The following is a 20,052-nucleotide window of genomic DNA, read 5'->3' as shown; positions in this document are numbered from 1 at the left end:
ATTCTCCTGTCTATCAGGAAGAGGGTTTTATGCAGAGCTGGTAATACATTTGAGTCATACATCATCTCCTCAGTATCTTCAACACAACTGCTCTGCCATTCAGACCAACTTCAGCGTCTCCTCTCTATTTGCCACCCACTCCTTTGCCAAGCAACTCTCGCCTTGCCATAAGCTATGGGTCTGGAGCGGCTGTTAAACTTCGCCTGACACTGAAACTGCAGTTTCAAGCCCTTTGTCCTCTAGGAAATAGCGACAAATGTAGTTCAGAGGTACAGACAGCTATGACAGTTTGGAAAAACAAGTCCTCCACTATAACCAGGGCTCACATGATTTCTGGAGAGATCATGGAATGGCAGATTTCTAGAGCAAAGATGAATTCTGCTTAAACACTAATCAGAAAATTCACTGTTGAGCTTACTTCGTAAGTATTTGCCTAGTTAACACAGAATAGTTGTTTTTGACTCTCCCACATCAAGAGCAGACCTCTCTAAGAAAAGGACCTTTTCTTGGAAAGTAGCTTTATGTGCTGTATAACAGATAATCCATTACTTCATTCCCATCCCAACATCTCTCCTCCATCAGTGGGATTTGGTTGCAAGAAAGGAGCCTTCAGAAAGCCCTATGGAAGGGAGGGCAGGGCTGCTTTAATGCGATGCAAGTGGACGACTCATTGAGTTGCTCCACAGGGCAGCTGCAGCAGCATGCCCCGCTCTGAGCCCCACAGGCTGCCCCTCCTGCATAAGATGTTTTGGGCCCTGTTGTCAGGCTGCTCCCTTCTGTTTCATGAAGGAAGGACACGCACAAACTCCATCACTCAAACAGATTCCCTGTCTTCAACTGCTATTCAAAACCACCATCCTGTTTTTTGTTTTGTTTTAAAACAAGACCAAAAGAAGCCCTCTATAAACCTGTTCCCAGTGACACCCTATTGAATTGTGCTTCCTGTCTTACACCTCATCTTAAAGCTTTCCTCTCTGCCTCATTTAGTGCTGACCAAACACCACCCAAGCATCTCCCTTTCAGCACACAGCGCATGACCAGACTATGACCCACTTGCAGATACAGCTCCCATAAGCCCAAATCATGCCACTTGCCCACCTTTTAAAGCCAGCACAAGGTGAGCAATGCCCCCCTTTCCAACTGAGCCGCAGTTTCAAATTATAATTTACTTCCACTGATTTTGAAATCCATTTTTCTTGCGCAATGGAGTGAGACCACATGTCCAAAGATGCTGAATGATTCTGGCCTGTGATTAAACACCAGCTGGTGAAGCTTGTTAAGAACACTAAGCCATGCAATGAAGTGCTCATGGTAATGCTACCAGCATAGGAGCTTTCTGAAGCTCCTTTCTTTCTGAAGCTGCTGTCTGAAGAAAAAAAAGTGTTTGATGGTAAGGCCAATTTCAGCAGCATCCATCCAGTTCTCCCAGGAGATACTGCCAGCTCCATCACCCTGCTGCATCAACGCACTCTTTCAAGGTCACACCATGAGCTGGATCTGAGAACTGATCTCAGGACTGCTGGTCCCTCCCCTTGCCCTTTTCATTTTTTTTGGACAGCTAGGTCAGTTACAGACGTGGGGATGAACAGCTGGGAACAGGTTGAGCCAGTATGGCTGAGACGTGCTTTGTGTTATCCAACTGTGGCCCAAGGCTCTGTCTGCCAGGGGCAGGATGAACCACTCTGACCAGCCCAGCACTGGCTGCACAAGAGCTAAAAACAACATTTACCTTCCATCGGTATCCTGCACATCCTATGTGTCATGCTCACACTCGGCTTTAGAAACCCTTTCGTCCTCACCTCATCAATCAGCTGAGCTGCCTTAGCATCCCTCTGACTACAGTTTTCAGCAGATCCCATTAGGGCATTTTTACTTCACCCTGCTGCAAAGATCACAAGAGGTGAGCACTTTCAGAGCCCTTTCTGAAGACGTTTGTTCTGCCAGGGGATCATGTTATAACATGAGTCTTCCCCTCTCATGCTGCAACCATCTGTTGCCTGCAAAGGCCGAACCAGCTCACGTGACACCCCAGGTAACGTGCTCCAGCCCGGCAGAGTTACGGGCTGTTAGCGTGGTAACAAGACAGCTTCGTCCTTCATGGCAGGCGAGAGCAAATCACGTTGCAACATGTCTCTAGCATGGCAGATTTTACTGCCAGACTGGTACTGAGACCTGTGTGACTGCATCTGAATCACTGCAACACAACCTGCCGATTACAAGGGAAGAAAGGATGAGAGGCTGTGAAGACAGCAGACATTTCCAAACAAAGGTCCTGCTGCTTTTAGATTTGCTGTTTTAGTGGCTCTTCCATGTCACCTAATCAGTGACAAAAATCTGCCCTTTCTCTCCTGGAGGTATCTCTTTCGTACAAGAGCTTCTCAGGCAAGGGAAACGTACCAATCCACTGAGCTTCCTTCCTGCATCTGTCCCATTTGGTCAGCAAAGGCAAACACTGAACTACTGTGCTCACCCACAGTTTGATGCCAGTTCGCCCCTTTTTGCTAAGTGCCACTCACCTGCCTACAGCAAAGCTGTGTGATCTGACAGTCAACTTCCTCTGCTGAAAAACTCCCAAAATTGAGTGTGCAAGAAAATGACAGGTGAACATCAGCACAGACACATTTAAGGTAAAAAAAAAAAAAAACTCTGGAAAAAAATCACCTAAAGCAAACCTTCCAGATGCTGTAAGTAGTACTGGCGTTCATGAAAGAGGAGCCGCTGCATACAGCTCTCCAGGACCACTGCCTTGCCCTGCATCAGCAGCCAATATAAGCCAAGAAATGCTGCGTACTGCAAACAAGAGTGTTGAGTGAAAAACAAAGAGCATCCCTTTGCTGCTGTGTACAGGCCTGGTGTGCCCTCATTACAGGTTGTGCGTGCAGTTCTGGCCTCAGCACTGCAAGAAGGACATAGCTGGGCTGCAGAAGACTCAAAGTGAACCTAATCCAAGAAATGGGATGACACCAGAAGGGACCCTCATTTTTGGAGGAGAGGGGGTGATTATGATTGAGGTCTGCAAGCAGAGAGAGCAAACACCGAACTGCAATTCACCAAATCCTGCAATGCTGGAATGAAGGGAGTCTCTCTGAAACTAGCAGGGGATCAGCTTAAAATGGATTTAAAAAATATTTCTTTACACAGCAGGTAGTGAACTTCTGGAGCTTGACGCCACGTGAGGCTGGAGACAGACAGCATCAGCAGGTTCAGAAAGCAACTGAAGAGACTGAGAGACAGCTGGTCCATGGTCAGGTTCTAAAGGGAGGAGGCAGCGACATGCCCTCTAACGTGCAACCCTAATGCAGCAGTGTGGGATGCTGGCAGCGTAAGAGAAACAGACTGCAGGAAGTGGCCTGGCCCACAAGCTCACCCCAAGCAGCAGATCCTACCAATACCATTGGAAACAGTGTTTAGCTGCATGAGCCAATGTTCTAACACAGCAGGGCATCGAGAGTTGGACTTGATGATCCTGTTGGGTCCCTTCCAACTTGGGATATTCTATAATTCTGTTTCTTTCACCTTTATGCTTTGCTTTTCTGCAATGCTCAGCCCAACTAGCACAACTTGATCTTTCTATTCCATTTGAAAAGTGCTGTGCTGCTGTGAGATCCAGCATCCCTTTTCTTAGTCTGGGGAATAAATCTATTTCTCCCCAGAGATGAGATGGCAGAATCTGTACAAATTCTATTAGATTTGGTATGGCTGGCTGTTTTTTTTTTTTTGTTTGCTTTTTCCTCCTTTAATGTTTTCACCCTCCCTTTCATTCTCAGGTCACCCTGTCAGTAATCTCTGAGACCAGCCTGTCAGAACCAAATCTGTTTCAGTGGAAAAGAACCCTAATTTCCCTAGTCAAAGGTGACTTACAACAACATCCTTGTTGCAAGCTCCTCTACAAGATGTTATCCTGAGATATATGTGTTTGAATTTGACAAAACTTCCATCAAAGCCACTGGGCACTTGATCCCATAGACTTCAGTTGTATAAAGTTCTATGTAAGGTCCAATTAATTCCCCGCAGGAGAAAGTTTTTCATCTCTGTAATTCATTTTAACGACTAAAAGAAGGGAAAAGGCCACATACAAGAAGAGCAGGAAGCCAGGCTCATGCACTGGAATGAGGAAAGTGGCTTCACAAGATGTCTCTGTGATGGAGGAGGAGATTACAGATCAAAGGAGACCACAGCTCTTGTCACACCTTCTCCCTCACATCCAAACCCCCTGCACACACACACACACACACACACACACACACACACACACACACACAGTGCCCCAGACTCACAGCCTTTTTCTGATCCCATACTGTGGGTACTTCCCTCACTTTCATCTGCCACAACTTGGTTCAGTTCTAATTAACACCTCAACCTGAACGAGGGACTCCCCGCATCTCGCAGATATGTTTCACTTCAGTTATTTCTTTCTCTTCACTGTGTCAACGCAACATTTTAGAAGCATCAAGACACTGATATTTGTAGGCTTTCAAGTTACTCACTTTTTCTTTTTAGATGCCTGCTAAATCAACCAGAAATTTATGGCTACAAATACCACTTTCTGCACTTACTTGGCTTCTTTCACAATGCAAATACAAAACAGAACTTCAAAGTTCAGCAGAAATCTTTTTGCTTCACGATAGCCTAATTCTTTTCACATTTCTTTTCAAGCGTGCAATGACAGGATTAGCTGGGGATTAATTGCTTGAAACTCAACCTGAATCTCAGGTCACAATTTTCTCATATCTTCAGATTTTAAAGCTTTTCTATCAACCAAATATTTGTCATACAGACCAATATCTACAACAGATAAGATCTTCCCACACAAACATCCTATTTGGAGGTCTCAAAACTCAAACAAAAATCCTGCTTACTGCGTAAACTCCAATTTCCCCACCCCAAGTTATAGTCCCATTCCCAATAGAAACTGGACTGCTTTACACAAATGCCATCTTTTAATATAATTTTTATATAATTTATGTAATTCAAACGAGCAGTATTCCTTGCTTCCCATATTGTCCCTCAGAGGCACCTGCTCTTCAGATAAAACGTGCTTACTCACTGGAGGGTCACCCAGGCAGTTACGGTTTAAACACAATTTTATTTATTTACTTCCATGCGAACGATCATGGCTTGGATTAAAATACATCTGCAGCTGTGTATTGACTCAGAACTGACTGCAAAACTCAGTGAGCAGCACAGCACGACTAGTTGAGGCTGCACGTTTCATGGAAGCCAGTCATTTGAACAGACTCTCTTTTGCAATAAAAGATCATCTAAGCAAGCATAGTACATCAAAAGAGCATTGCTTAATTAATGTATCTCCTGCCACTGTTGTAGCAGTAGAAGCACATTATTTTCGTGGTGAGGACCAACTCTGCAAAGTAAAGATGTCTACAGTTCCACTCAAGTCATACAAGCGAGGAATAAAACCCCTTCCAGCTCTTTTTTTACTACTTACATCTACCTATCAATAATCTGTATCAAATCCACCCAGGTTCACAGGTTAGGCATAACTGTATTCTACTAACTAATTAATTTCTGTTGTTTATAGATATTTTCCCATCCTTTTAATTTCCACGATATTCTGAATGCTTGACAAGCAGCAGCTCATCTGCAAAAAATAAAACAAAAAAACCACGCACACACACACACACACACAACACAACTAACCCCCCAAAAAACCCAAATCACACATACAGAAAAAACAAAACCACAAAAGAACCACCATTGCTACTGCATCTCATCTTTTACAAACAGTAATGCTGGGACAAATATGATCTGGTAGTATCTCTCTGAGAACACCCTCCAGTGATTCTCTGCAAACACATCTAGGTTATCTGTACTAATGGCCACAGACCATTATTTTCATTTTGTATAGAACCCCGTTTGATTCATGTACCATAAAGGGAGAAAAATTAACTGCATCATCTGCAGGGCACATCTCCTTTGCTGCTCTGAGAATGAAAAAAGTCAAGAGCTGGAGAGAAGAGCAGGAAAGAAAGGTAAACTGAGTTGAACACAGAAGAGAAAATTAAGTAAGACAACATCAAGAGAAAGAAAGTATGAAAAGCAAGTGTTCAAGCATGTTCAAACAAAACACAGGTACAGTGCTGAACGCTGTTTAAAAGCAAGCTGTGCCAAATTCCCAGAGCCCCACTTGTGAGCTTTGCATTACAATAAAAAGCAATGAAGAAGATGTATACTTCCCAGGGAAATGCTTCTGAAGTGAAAAACACGCAGCAGTGTTGAGGCAAGACTGAGCAGCACGAAGGCTTTTATCAGAGGCTTTTGGCTGTGTGAAGGATATGGGTTACTCATAGCATGTGCATTTGTGCCCTTTCACAAAAAACCAAAAATCATCTTGACACTACACAGAAGAAGTTCTCCACGCTGAAATTCTATTGAACATGAAAGATATGCTTGCAAAAATCTTTTCACGACAGTGAACGGACAGAGGTTTAAAACTGGTAGTATCTATACCATTTAAATGCTCAAAATGAAGTACCTTTTCCTCAGTCAGACACATTTTTCCATGTGCAATTTCCATACAAGTGGATGGAAAAGAGCTAGTTGCACCAGTTTGCTCAAGTGAGTGTGCTACTCTTCTGACAGCAATGTACTACAGTGATCTGGGAGCATGGTCAGCTTCACTGCCATGATTCTATGAAACCTTCCTTGGGAAGCCTAATCTAGCAACTGATTTAGTGCCTGGCAACCCTGCCCATGGCAGGGGAGCTGGAACTAGATGATCTTGGAGGTCCTTTCCACTCCAAGCCATTCCCTGATTCACTACAGACCAGATTCCCAACGCAGACAGTTTGGAAGCAGAACACTCTTCTCATTCACGTGGGCTTATCTTGGCCTCTTCCTGGTCTAAACTTCCTCTGTCCTCCCATCTTACCTTTCCCTTTCCTCTCCTGTAAGCTGTACGTACATTGCTGTCAGAGTGGCGCTGCTGTGGACTCTCAGCTGAGAAACAGAGAACCAGTGTCACCTGAAAGGAGATGATCCAAGGCCCAAACCTGACGAGGCGTGATTCTCCAGCACCAACTCTCCCTCCCTACTGCTTTGATCATGATTAGAAAGGGCTCTCATTATGAGCAATGCCAGAGTGCAACACCCTGAATCTCATCAGTGCCACTACTGTGGCCATCACCAAAGTCCTGGACCTGCACTGAGGACACAACCTACCTCCTGCTGCAGTGGCTTGTTTTCCCCGTGGGGACAGCAGTGCAGGCCTTCTAAAGGATGGCATCCCCTCCCAAGCCCAGCAACAGCAGGGGAGACAGGTTTTACCAGAAGTGCATTTTCCTGTCTTCATTAAGGGTTTACAGCAGTACTGCTACCTTGGAAGCCTGCCATCAATAAGCAGGTCAACCCCCTCAGTCTGGGCAAAGCCTCTCTGTATTGTTTTCTGTCTCATGAAAAGTTCCTCAGTAACTATATATTATTTTTGGAGAGCAGGGTGTTAGAAAACAATTGAAATGAATAAAGAGCTCTCCTTCACTGCTGAAAGCAAACTGTACGCTTAATAAGATGATAGAATTTGGGCTGTGCACCCAGCAAACAATAGCCTCACTGTTGCACGGATACCTTCAAGTTACGTCCTCACGTCACCCAAAGCAAACTGTAAGAGAGACTGCTCTGCAACTACGATTCCCTTCGAACCTCTTAGCTAACTCTACCTTTTCGGGGTTCCACTTTAGTATCAAAATGGATCTTGTGCTTCATGAACCCTTCATTCTTTAAAAATAAATGAATCAATCTCTTATCTCTTTAGTTGTCTAACACCTTTAGTTGTCTAACATAAGAAGAAACATTTCCTAGAGGGAAACTACTGCTACATAATGCTAAGATGCTATTTCTCACATCCTCCTTCTTTCTGTCAAACAAAAGCCATCACAAGAAAAAAAAATGCTAAATGCTACATTATTTTCTTTCACTGACACAGTTTTACACTTATTTGCTCTTATTGTTATGGCATATTTTTATCATTACTGAAGTTGACAAACAGTCCCCAAACAAACCATGTAAGGCAGAACGAAATATTCAACACATGTTCACTGTCAAGATGAGACAGAAAGAATAGAAAACCTGGAACTAAATTCTTTTTCCATGTATGCTAAGTTAACGCCACTGAAGTCAAATGGGCAGCTTAATTTGCCCTCTTGATACTCAAAGCCACAGAGATTACTCCATTACTAAAAAAATTAACACCACCACAATGCAACAGCAAAGCTGAAGCTTTACAGAGAGAAAAAAAAAAAAAAGATTTAGACATCAGAGGGAAGATGAGAAAGGAAGATTCCAGCATGGGGAGACTTTGCCTTCAGGTGCCTTCAGCGAGGAAAATATTCAGGTACTACAATCCAGTTGAAGGACAAGGCACTCTTACCTGTGTGAGTGAGCATGTGCCGCTGTAGGGAACTTGCCCACGAAAAGGCTCGAGGACAGTAAGGACAGGAGATTTTTTGCGGGCAGTCTGAGTAAGTGTTCCTCTTCCCCCTCAGCAGCTTATCTTCAGCAGTTTCCTTCTCATCCTCACTTGTTCCATTTTGGCCGCTTTCTTCCTTGAAATTGTCAGTGGACTGTAGAAACGGGCTAAATTTATTAGTGTCTGTGGTAGCCAGCATCTTCTCTATGCTGGCAAACTCCCCGCTTGACTCCAGATCCACACCGCTGCTCAGTTTAGGTTTGTTTTTCGTTCCTTTCTTTCTACCCCTTTTCTTAGTCAACCCAGTGTCAGCAATGGGAGACGGCTCGGGATCACAGGCCTGAGTCAGGTCACTGGGAAGGCTGGAGTCTCTCGGAATGGCGGTCACGATTGTCATTTTTGCTTTGGCATTCCCTGATTTGTCGCACCCAGTGGAGCTGCTCGCTGCCTTGGGACTGGCATCTGCAGCCTCTGTTTTCAGCAAAGCAGGAGCAGAAGACACAGATGAAATGATCTGTGCAATGGAAGCCAGCGGTGGCAGCTCTTTAGTTACTGGAGGCTTTGGCAAGAGAGGTTGCGGTGATGGTTTAGGCCTCAAGGGTCTCAGCAAGGCAGAATTGCCAAGGAGAGCTGGGGAAATGATTGGGACAGTCAAATGCAACGAACCCTTCAGTGGCTGGGGATGTGCAACAGCCCTGTTTTTCTCTGAGTTCCCATTGGCACCAAAGCCCAGAGGACACTGCTGACAGTTATAGGCATTATCAATGATGACAGAAGAAGCCAGCTCTTGATTCCTGGTCTCACCTGGGATATCATTGTCCCTCTTCAGGACTTTGGGGATGGATAGATCAATGGGCTCCATGGAACAGTCATAGAAGGACAAGGGAGAAGAGACAAACAGGTTCTCCTGCTTCACTTGCACAGCACTCAGGTTTTTGCTCTTCTGAGAGAAATCCAATGGCTCATCAAAATCCATCGGGAAGTTGCCCGTATGTTCAAGTTTGATGGGAACATGAGATGGTGTCCCAAGCAAGAAACCATTCTGTGGCTCTAGGAAAGATGCGATGGGCTTGCAGTCCATGTAAGTGCTGTCTTCCAATAAAGGAGCATCTGCGTGGCTCTCCTGAGCACTGCAGTCCACCACAAGGATGTAATTCTCAATCTCCCTTTCCTGAACATGCAAGTGCTGCTTCAGGATATGGTGAATGCAGTTCCTCTTGGCTGAAAAGGCTGTGCCACACTCCTTGCACTCAAATGGCTTCTTCTTCTGGCAGCCACTGTGCGTCCTCATGTGGATGCGGAGGGCCCGATAATGCTTCAGATCCTCGCCACACATCTTGCACACAGTGTCTGGGGAACAGAAGGCATCCACCATCTCTGCGGCATTGCTGGTGACATACTCAATGTTCTTCTCTATATCCTTCCTGGTCACTTTGAGGTGCTTCTTTCGCAGGTGCCTCTCGCAGTTGGCTTTAACTGTGAACGGGTAGTGGCAGATTTTACAAATGTAAGGCCTCTCCCCGCTGTGTGTCCGCAGGTGCCGGATCAGTGCTGCCTTGTCAGCTGCAATGTAGTCACAGATGTTGCACTGGTATGGGGAAATACCCAAGTGAGAACGGATATGAGCTCTCAGGACACCAGAGAAGGCAAACACCTGGTCACAGAAACGGCAGGGGTACAAGACTTTCCTCATTGTTGGGGCTTTCTTGTTTGCTGCCCCTGCAATGATGGCTTTGAGGTCCCCTTCTGTCACCTCTTGCTTGATCTTCGCTTCCATATTCAGAGGCAGGAGAGCTTCAATAATGCTGTCCTGCTCCAGTTGTGTCTTCATCTCGTGCTGAGTTAAAGGCTCTACTTTGGGTTGGAGAAGCAACTGTGAGGAAGGACTTGATTTGGCTCCTGGCTGCGAGAGGTGAGAGTTGGAGGAGGTCTCCACCGAGTTCTTGATCAGCCTCAGAGGAGGTGGTGGGAGGCTTGGGCTAATGCAGCCGGGGGAGGCTTGCTGGGCACTGATAAGAGGAGGAGGTGTAGAAGTTGCCACAACTGTTCGGGGCGTTACCAAAGGCTTTGGCTTCAATGGTGGCATATGCTTGAAAATGGACTGCACGGGGACAGAAGGTGCCTTAGAAAGTGGAGGAAGACTGATCTGAGGAGGAGCGGAAGAAGCCATCTTCAAGATCTGCTGAATGTCTGCCAACTCAATTGCAGATTCATTGGAGATGGGTTTTACCACAATACTGCTGTCAGGCTGGATGATAAAACCCTTCTGGAAAGGCTGCAGCGAGAGGAGCTTTATGTTCTCCTTTGCAGATGGAAGGACTGAAAATGGCCCTCCCATAGAGGCAGCTTCCAGAGGGGAGAGGCTGAGCAGGCCAGTGCTGCCGGGTTCCTGAGGTAGGTTACTCTTCAGTGCTCTGAGCCGCATTTCTTGGACATCGTCTTGTGTATCGTCCTCCTGCTTGACAGGTTTGATGTCTTTGGTGTACTGTAGGCCCAAGGATGCCATGAAGGCTTTCTGGTCTGGGTTCTCACTGGGTAGGGATGTGGACTGTAGCTTGTGCTTGTCTCTTCCCTGATCCATCACGTGAGTTTCTGTGTGCAGTTTGAGCGCTGAAAGCATGGGGAATGCCTTGTTACACGTCTCACAAATAAACCGATGGAATTCACTGATACACCTTCGCAAATTTGTTTCACACCAGACCTGCAAGACATGCAAAAACATTTAGAATAGACAGCTACAAACGGGAAAGCAATCACTTATTACTGCACAACTAAACCACCTTCACTCCCTCTTCTGCAGTAGAGAAGCCCTTCAGCCTCCTAAGTTGGTGTATCTAGATTAGGGGCTGACTCTCCAGAAGTTCTCTTCTGTAGAGGCAAATTTCTTCAGAGTTATTCAGGCTCTAAAATACTTTTCCACTCTAATCCTCCCTTCCAGAAACCTCTGTCTGTTCACTGACAAGACAGGAGCGTCAGAGGACTACCCAGCTAACTTCAGTAAGACGGGCAGTAAGACTACCTCCTTCGGCTCTTTTACTACAAAGAAACTACAAGGAAAAGAAAAAAAGCATCTATGAAGGGTAAACAACAACAAAAACAACAAAAATATCATCCCTCAAAATCAAAGTAATAAAATGCAGAGGCAAAACCAGTCAGACTTTTGATTAGGGAGTCTGATTACATTTATTCTTCTAAGAAAAACAGCACACTCACAAACAGATTTTATACCTGAAAACAGTTGTGAATCCAAATACTATATTCAAATATTTAAATGCTACCCAGGTAGCATTAGATGTGGAATTATTTGAGGAAGGCTGGGAGGGAGGGGCATGGATCTAACACTGTCAACATTTTTGTTTAAAATAATTTTATAGATCTTCACGCCTGAAACTCAAAAAGGCCAAGTGTTCTTTGGAAAAGGGAAAAAAAAAAGCAGAAAGGGCTGGGGAAAGGGAGAAGGAGAATGAAAAATAGGAAAAGGAAGTGACTGAATCCTGTGCAGACAGTAGTAATCTGGGCTCCACAAAATATTCCATGACTTGCCTCTGGCAGATCGAATCTTTCAATACATTCAGAAGATGCACGCTGTATCAGAGGGTACCTTAAGCTCCTAAGAACAAAGCGTACCTGAGAAATGCGGGGGAACTTCCTACAGGAGAAGTCTGTGAATCCCAAGTCGTGGAAGCCTGCTGGAATTGAAGGGTTGTTCTGAATGAAAGGCTTTCCAGTGGGATCTCTGGGAAGCTGCTTATGGATAACTGCATTGTGGCGCAGTAAGCCCCGATGAGTACGAAAGGTAATACAACAGATGTCACACCTGGAAAGGAAAAGTATAAAATAAAAATGACTTATTGTCTGCTGCAAGCATAAGGACCAGCATTCTTCTCACATTAGGCCAGCCTCTTTCCCCTCACCTCATGATACTAAGAATCTGCTAAATGCAGAACAAAGTAATGGCATGTCAAAAATCTATCATCACAGAAAGGCCATTTCAATCACAGCCACTTTCTACCAGTTTCTGGTGGTTAAGTTCACCAGGAGTTCAAAGAATATAGCAGATGAGTGTCACACGTGGGCAGACAGGTAGTAGAAGCCGAGACTGCAGATTTCTGACAATGTTCCCATTGTCCAAGTACTTCAATGGTTTCATACAATTTTGTTTTCCTGATTCTTTACTAGAAAGTGCTATTAAGATAATGACTTTAAAAAAATAAAAACCATCAGCAGAAAGGAAAGGTTAGACCAGACCTACATAGCACACAGCTGCAAACATACAGATAACACCTTTTTAACTACAGCTTAAGGCATGCTACTGCCCACCACTCAAACACCTGTGTATGAATTTTTCTCCAAATGTTTATACTGCACGGCTTTTCCATAAACTTCCACTGATTCTTCTCTAAGCTGTTATGAGAAATATACTTTCTTTAAAAGAAAAAAGACTGCTCCCTGGAGGGGAAAAGGTCAGGAGGAAGACCTGAAACAGGCTCAACACTTCTGACATTCTGACACTCATATACCTCCTTCACAGCCAGCATGCCTTCTGAAAAATGCAGAAGCAACAACTCTTCTGATCCACGGCTTGGGGCCATGATTTCTTTTATTTCAGTTCTATTCCCAAATTCGGGCAATCATACATTTATGTACAGCAGACTAGCTTTAAGACAATCAAAGGTGCTGGAAATGCAGCTAAGCTACACGTGGTAAGGAGTACACAGCAACATCTGGCCAACATGTCAACAACGTTATCGCCTTTTAAGTATCTGCTGTTTGAGCCCTGCACTAGGACAGATTATACCCACTCTGAATCCAACAAATGACACACAGTTTCACTCAAAATGGTTCCCTACAATTACAGCTCCAGCTTGTAACCAAAACACAAGTTTTTCAGAAGCCACTAGCAGAGAATGTGAAGCAGACAGCTGTTGAGAGCACTATTTGCATTTGGAGTTCTTCACATCTCCCCATGCTGTCTTTGCCCTCCCATTGAGGAAAAGGACATGTGCCTACTCATTAAAAAAACATCCTGCAATTAGACATGACTTCTGACAAAATCCTGAAACAACCCCCTCCCTGTCCTGTCACTAACAAACTCCCATTGTTGTTCTTATTATCACTACATAAACTTCCACAGACCTTTTTTATTCCCTGAAAATGAAGAGATAACCAAGTCACTCACAGAACAATTGGACTCACAGTCTCTGAGTGGTGAAAGAAACAAGTGTGAAGTATATGTACCACTGCCTGTGTTATCATGGTACCCAGAAGGCTGAGGCATAAATATTATGCACTGGAGGTTTAATCTGTTTTATCTCCCCTGTCAATTCACTTGCATCCTACCTTTATAATTATTGCCAGCATAGTGCTGGCATTCCATTAAATAGAGAACTGCAGCCATTTACAAAGCGAGTGTTTACTTAAAGAGATCTGCTAAATGTGACAACCGGCTCTGGTGGAGCGAGAGAATGCCGATGCAGAGCGCTCCTCCAGCATCAGGATTTGCGGCACGCTTCCAGCTCACTTGGCAGTACCTACCCGTGATGCATAGCTCTCGTGTTGGGTGAAAACAAAAACACTCAACCACCAAAACCACCGGGGGAAGGAGGGCATTACAGGCTTACAACAGTCACCTCCAGAACTTGCAAGATACTGGAACAAACGCTCTTTTAGAGGCGATGAAAAAGCCTGGTGTGAAAGCCAGCAGTGCTTCTGGCACACTCCTCCTGGTATCTCAGCACATGGACGGCAAGGGCTCGCAGGCCTGGCTGCTTGTGAAGGCATGCAGATCCTCACCCTCTCCTCGGGTGCCCAGAGGCAGCTCTGGGAGTCCCCAGTGTGCCTGACCTCCCTGGGACCAGCAACAAAATTCAGTGGCTGTGTCTACTCCTGTTTGACAGGGCAGAGAAAGCTACTGCTGACAGGACCGCAAGGCCACGAAGACAGCCAGGGTCTGCTGCCATTACCCTGGGATTTGGGCTAAGCAAGCCATAGAACCATAGCACGGTTTGGATTGGAAGGAATCTTAAAGCCCATTCAGTTCCAGCTCCCTGCCATGGGCCGGGCTGCCCCCCACCAGCTCAGGCTGCCCAGAGCCCCATCTGATCTGGCCTTGATTGCCTCCAGGATTGGGGCACCACAGCTTCTCTGGGCAGCCTGTGCCACTGCCTCCTATGTCTCACATGCCTCACACTCTTCTACCCTCTCACATCCACCAGTTGTGTGACGGATTGATTCTAAGCACTGGTTTACTTGGGGCTCCTACCAAAAGCTGTGCTCGAAACAAAACCTTTCAGGGCAGAGACCCATGTGAAAGTCCTTCATGGTACACCTGTACCAACTGTTATGTCCCAGGAGAGTAAAAATCTGCAATGTAAAAATGGTGTTTTCATGCAAAAGGAACCTCCCTCCCTCCTCCCCTAAAACAAAACTAATAAAAGACATTATGCCCATTCTCTTTTTTATAATGCATAGAATTAAGCAATCTCCCGCGTTTTTCTCAAGCTGTACCAAAAAAATGGAAAAGGATTAAACTCTTTTACCATTTGGTCAAACCCAACTCCCATCTGAATAAAGAAACACCCAGGTAAGTCGGGCCTGTCAGGGAATGTCAGTGTGCTGCCTCAGCTCAGCGCCTCCAGTGGGGCTGCAGCTTTCAAGACACAGCCCATTCACACCTTTTTTTTCTCCTGTGTGTTATTAAATTACCTTCCCTGCCAGGCTTCTTGGGTTCGAATACAATGAGTGTAGCTGATACAGATATGGATATGCACCACCTCCAAGGAAAACTCAGGGCTATGGAGCTTCAATACTAGTTAAGGCAATCACTGCGTGGCACTGACTAACACGGGGTAATTTAAAATGGAGCGTGCTGCCATGTGAAAAAAGCATTAACTGACAATCTTGTTTTGTTGGTTTTTTTTTTTAAGGAAATTGATTTGCCCGTTTTGACATCAGTGCTATTTTCCATCTTTAAGCAATGGCAATACTTACAATGCTTTTAAGTTCAGAAACACTGCAAGAAGCAAAAGAGAAAGAAATCTCACATAATACAAACATCTTTTCATCTTGCTTATATTTCTTCCAAAAAATGTAATATTAATCTAGAAAGCCCAAAAAGACCAGCATATCAAGTGAGGCAGCTGAGCCATGTGGTAATACTTTGCTCGTGATGAGCTTAAAGACAAAACAAAGCAAACTCTCTCTCCTTGAAGTTTCACAAGTCTGTCCCGGTGTAGTGCCAAGTCAAACAGGGATGATGTGACTGCAAAGAGCAGAGATGGGAACAGATTCTGAGGAGAACAGGCAGAGCAATAGCTAAACACCTGAGCACAGATAAAAGCACTGTGCTTGCAAGGTAAGTTTCCAGATGTAGCAAATAAAAGCTGCTGTGTTATCACATGATTGCTAGTCTTGGCTGCCGTTCTCCATTCTTCTGTAAATATGATTACAGAGAGAAGAAGGCCATTTGGTTCTAAAAAATTCATTGTAAGCAAAATTGGAAAAACTGCTGTTAGCAACTTTGACTGCTTTACACTGAGCGCCCTTCTCAGTAGTTCTGTATGTAATGCAGTCACTCATACCTGTCCAAAGCCAGTCCAGCACTAGAGCTCTGGCTTGCTGGCAGAGGTGTACAGAACAAGTGGGTGAGAAAACAAAACTGCTGAAACACAAAAGCAGAACCTTAATGTATCCATGCAATGACAGTACAAAGACCAGGCTGACCTCAGAGCTCAGTCCTCCTATCACACCAGGTGAGTTTAATTATTACTAAAGAGCTCTGAGGAGAAGGACCTGAGTGTCCTGGTGGACAACAAGGTGGCCATGATCCAGCAGTGTGTCTTTGTGGCCAAGAAGGCCAATGGTATCCTGGGCTTTATTAAATAGAGCGTGGCCAGCAGGTAGACGGAGGTAATCCTTCCCCTCGACTCTGCCCTGGTGAGGCCACATCTGGAGTATGGTGTCCAGTTCTGGGCTCCTCGGTCCAAGAAAGATAGGATATTTTTTTGAGAGAGTCCAGCAGAGGACTACAAAGATGATGAGGGGTCTGGAGCATCTGCCTTATAAGGAAAGGCTGAGAGACCTGGGGCTGTTCGGCCTGGAGGAGAAGGATGAGAGGGGATCTCACCACATAAACACCTAAAGTACAGGAGCCAAATGGATGAGAGCAGGCTCTTTTCAGTGGTGTGCAGAGACAGGACACCAGGATCAGCAGGCAAAAGCTGCAACACAGGAAGGTCCATACAAATATGAGAAAAAACTTCTTCGCTTTGAGGGCAACAGAGCACTGGAACAGGCTGCCCAGAGAGGCTGTCGAGTCTTTTCTAGAGGTATTCAAGACTCACTTTGATGTCTTCTTGTGTGACCTACTGTAGGGAACTTGCTTTAGCCAGGGGCAGGACTGGACGATCTCCATAGGTCCCTTCCACCTCCTATGATTGTGTAATACTGCATCATTGCACTTACAAGATCTCTATCTAAAAACACAGCATTTTATATTAAAATGGCATTCTTGAAATCTGTAATGCTAGTTGGAACATAAAAGCATTTAAATATGCCTTAATAGACATTCTTTTGTGCAGCTTGTTTAAGAGACAAGGCAGGATTTGCTACACTTATGACAAAAGGCACCGATGCAAGAAAAGTTTGCAGTAGTGCTTGCTGCCTTGCATTACACTCCCTTCTCAGCCAGTTTCTATTTGACAGCAATAGAAATGATCACTTTTTTTTTTTTAAAAAAGAAAAGAAAAAATATTTTGAAAAGGAAAGGAAGAGCCAAATTTTAAGCAAAATTAACTGGTGTTGATTTTGATTAAGGGTAATGCAGTCAAATCACAATGACTTTAATTTGATCCTTCTAAACTCTGTATTTCAGTAGTCAAGATTCAAAGGCCTCTTATTTATATGCCATTATTCTTACCAAGAAATTAAACAAGCATTAGATGGAAAAGGGAAAATGGCATTTAGCATTCTTGTTCTCATACATTTGATGCCACGTAAGAGCAGACCAAAACCCAAAGTTTTCACCCATGCAGCTCAGTAACGCTGTGCTGCACAAGTAAAACCCTTGTTAATTTCTGGGCATTAGCAAAAACGAAAAGGTACTTTCTTGTTCATTTCCTGGCTGTGCTCTTTAGCAACAGGCACAAACAGAAGCAAGGAAAAGAAAGCAAGGATGAAACATATCCTGAGACGGAATCCATTAATACACGGTTAGGTTATTAAATCATCCCAGTCCTCCCACTTAAATCCCTAACACATAGCCTACATAGATTTCCACTCTTGTTGTTATTATTCTCCTTTCTGTCTCACATTAGCATGGGTCTCCTTATGAGCAAAAAAATTCAATCCTAATCTAAAATCAGACCAGGCACCAGAGCAGGATGGGCACTTGCCTCCAGCTAAATTCTACCTGCTTTACTGATGGAAGCAGCTCCCTAGCCTCAGCCCTGTTTGCGTATGAAAGACAAAAACAAGGAGATGGAGAAACAATCATTTTAAACAGAAGGACATTCATCCCCTCTGAAGTAAAACTAGCAAGTTGCAGGAGTACTCCCCTTCAGGAAAGGATTTCTCAATCTCTCTCTCTCTTTGTTTGGGGCAAGGCAAAGGGAGGGAGATGACAGAGAGCAAATTGGTTTCTGCTCCCGTGTAACCCCACCCAAGACCAGATACTCATCTCTTTTTGGACGAAAAACCCTTTCTGGCCTCCACACCCGGGGCCCTGGGAAATAACATCCAACAGCTGCACTTATCTCCCCCACTTGCTGCAGATGAGTGATGGAAAAGCAGTACTGTGGGTGCTGCTCCTGCCTTCCCTGGAGATCCCTGCAGGTCCCCTGGCACCACACCCCAAGGGTTCTGTGGCTTTCTGATCTCCCCCTAATCGAGCACCTCCTCCTTCTGCCAGCATTAAACAGAGACAAACCTCGCAGGAGCTCAGTCTCTGCTTTGTCCCACTTTGTTGCCAGCGTGCCCTCTCTTTCATCCTCGGCTGTAGCCAAGGCTGAAGATGCCCTAGCAAACCTTCTATTTATAGGGAGATGCACAATGCCATGGACATTCCTGCAGCCATGCTTTGGTCCAGGCATGGAAAGTAGCATGGAGGGTTGATACAAGCCTCCACAAGGCTGCTGTTGTGCTTCAAGAACGTGTCAGTGAGTTGCAGAGCCAGCATCAGTCCTGGTGTGTTGAAATCCTGCTGTCAGAGCACCTTGAGTGAAACTGACCAACACATGGCTCAATGGCACAAGCCATTCTTGGCACAAACCTCCACCTGCAGCTTTTCTTTTTTTACCTCCTTCATTTTTAAGCAATGAAAATCAGAAAAGAGCTCACTTTTCCTAACACTGTAATGAATTGCATGCACTAACAACAACTCAACAGTGTTTTAATATCTCAGCCCCAGTGGAAGAGGAGCTTACTCTGCCATTTGTTTCAACAGAATAAGCATATAACTGAGAATAAATAAAGGGAAATTGGAGATGGCCCACCCTTGCATAAAGTAGTTCATTTTTTCATCATGACTTTTCCATTTAATAAAGGTGAAAGCTTGGAAAACTAGAAGTGCCAAGAAAGTAGCTGGACAGAATCACAGAGTAAGAGCTGAAGATCAACATACAGAAGAATGAAGAGTGCACAAACAGGGCAGGTGTACTTGGAAAAAAGAAGCCTGCAGAGTGCAGTCTGTTGTAGCTACCAAAATTCCAGGCTGTGCAGCATACAGAACGAAAGTTATTTGTACGTACGAACTCAAATGAGTCTTCCAGTATTTTTCTTGGGAGAAAGAAAAGGAAAGTTCTTCCTGCCTGCTAACACATTTCTCAAATACAAAAGAACAAAAAGACCTATGAATGCCTATCAAGTTTTCTTAAAAAAAAAAAAAGAAAAAAAAAAGAAATCACTGCCTTTCACCAAGTAACATAAGAAGAAACATATCTACAGGAACACACCTATCCTACAGCCATCTGCTGATGACAGAAGAGTACACAAATAGGTGCAGCCCAATCTGGATGGAACACACTTGCCCTATCTGCATTCACAGGTAAACTATGCTCAGCATGCAGACGTGGCTGTTAACACAAGCAGCAGCAGCCAGTACTTTGACAGAGCGTGTGTATAAACATACCCTGGACACCAGGATCAGACAGGCATGCTAATAACCCCTTCTGGCTCAGCCCTCTTTCCCTCCTGCATTCCCTTTTACGAGAAGCTTTTGGGCTTTGCATTTTACCCACTTTCTATTTCGGTACCTGAGCTAAGATATTCAGTGCCATGTGACACACCACACAGCTCTGTGTGAGAGCCTCACTCCCTGCGTCCATTCACTATCTGGTATTTTTACCTGCCTGCTCCTGACTCCCAGCCTTCTTACACAGTGAGCTCCCTCAGTGAGCTGACCACTTCTAGGATGGAGTTGATTTGTGCTGCTCTTCTGAGGATCTCTCTTTTTCCTCTTCTGATCTCTCTTTTCTGAACAGAAATTTCAGAAAGTACTTCAAATGCAGTTCTGGTTTGCTTTTGCAAGTCAGCGCAGAGTCAGATGCTCAGCCCACTGATTTTACTTCCCTATTTTATTGGCTTAGTAAAAGATGCAATCCAGCTCTCTTGCATGTCCTCCTCTTTGCCTTATG

At 44.7% G+C, this 20,052-nt stretch overlaps 1 protein-coding gene across 4 annotated transcripts in view; it reads right to left on the bottom strand.

The window, feature by feature from the left end:
- RREB1 (ras responsive element binding protein 1) overlaps positions 1-20,052 on the bottom strand; it is a 121,038-nt gene that overhangs the window by 12,514 nt on the left and 88,472 nt on the right. For all 4 annotated transcript variants that reach the window (XM_042808907.1, XM_042808904.1, XM_042808905.1 and 1 more), the window contains exons 8-9: positions 12,050-12,239; positions 8,384-11,123 (exon numbers count right to left, since the gene is read on the bottom strand). In XM_042808907.1, coding sequence (XP_042664841.1) covers positions 8,384-11,123; positions 12,050-12,239 — 2,930 coding nt within the window. The remainder of the gene's footprint in view (positions 1-8,383; positions 11,124-12,049; positions 12,240-20,052) is intronic.

Source organism: Centrocercus urophasianus, unplaced genomic scaffold, assembly GCF_019232065.1.
Source record: "Centrocercus urophasianus isolate 14NV4802_14NV808 unplaced genomic scaffold, USGS_Curo_1.0 seq_11, whole genome shotgun sequence".
In the NCBI taxonomy this organism is placed as follows: Eukaryota; Metazoa; Chordata; class Aves; order Galliformes; family Phasianidae; genus Centrocercus; species Centrocercus urophasianus.
Note: the sequence above shows the minus strand (reverse complement) of the source record. Positions and strands in the feature narration are given on the sequence as shown.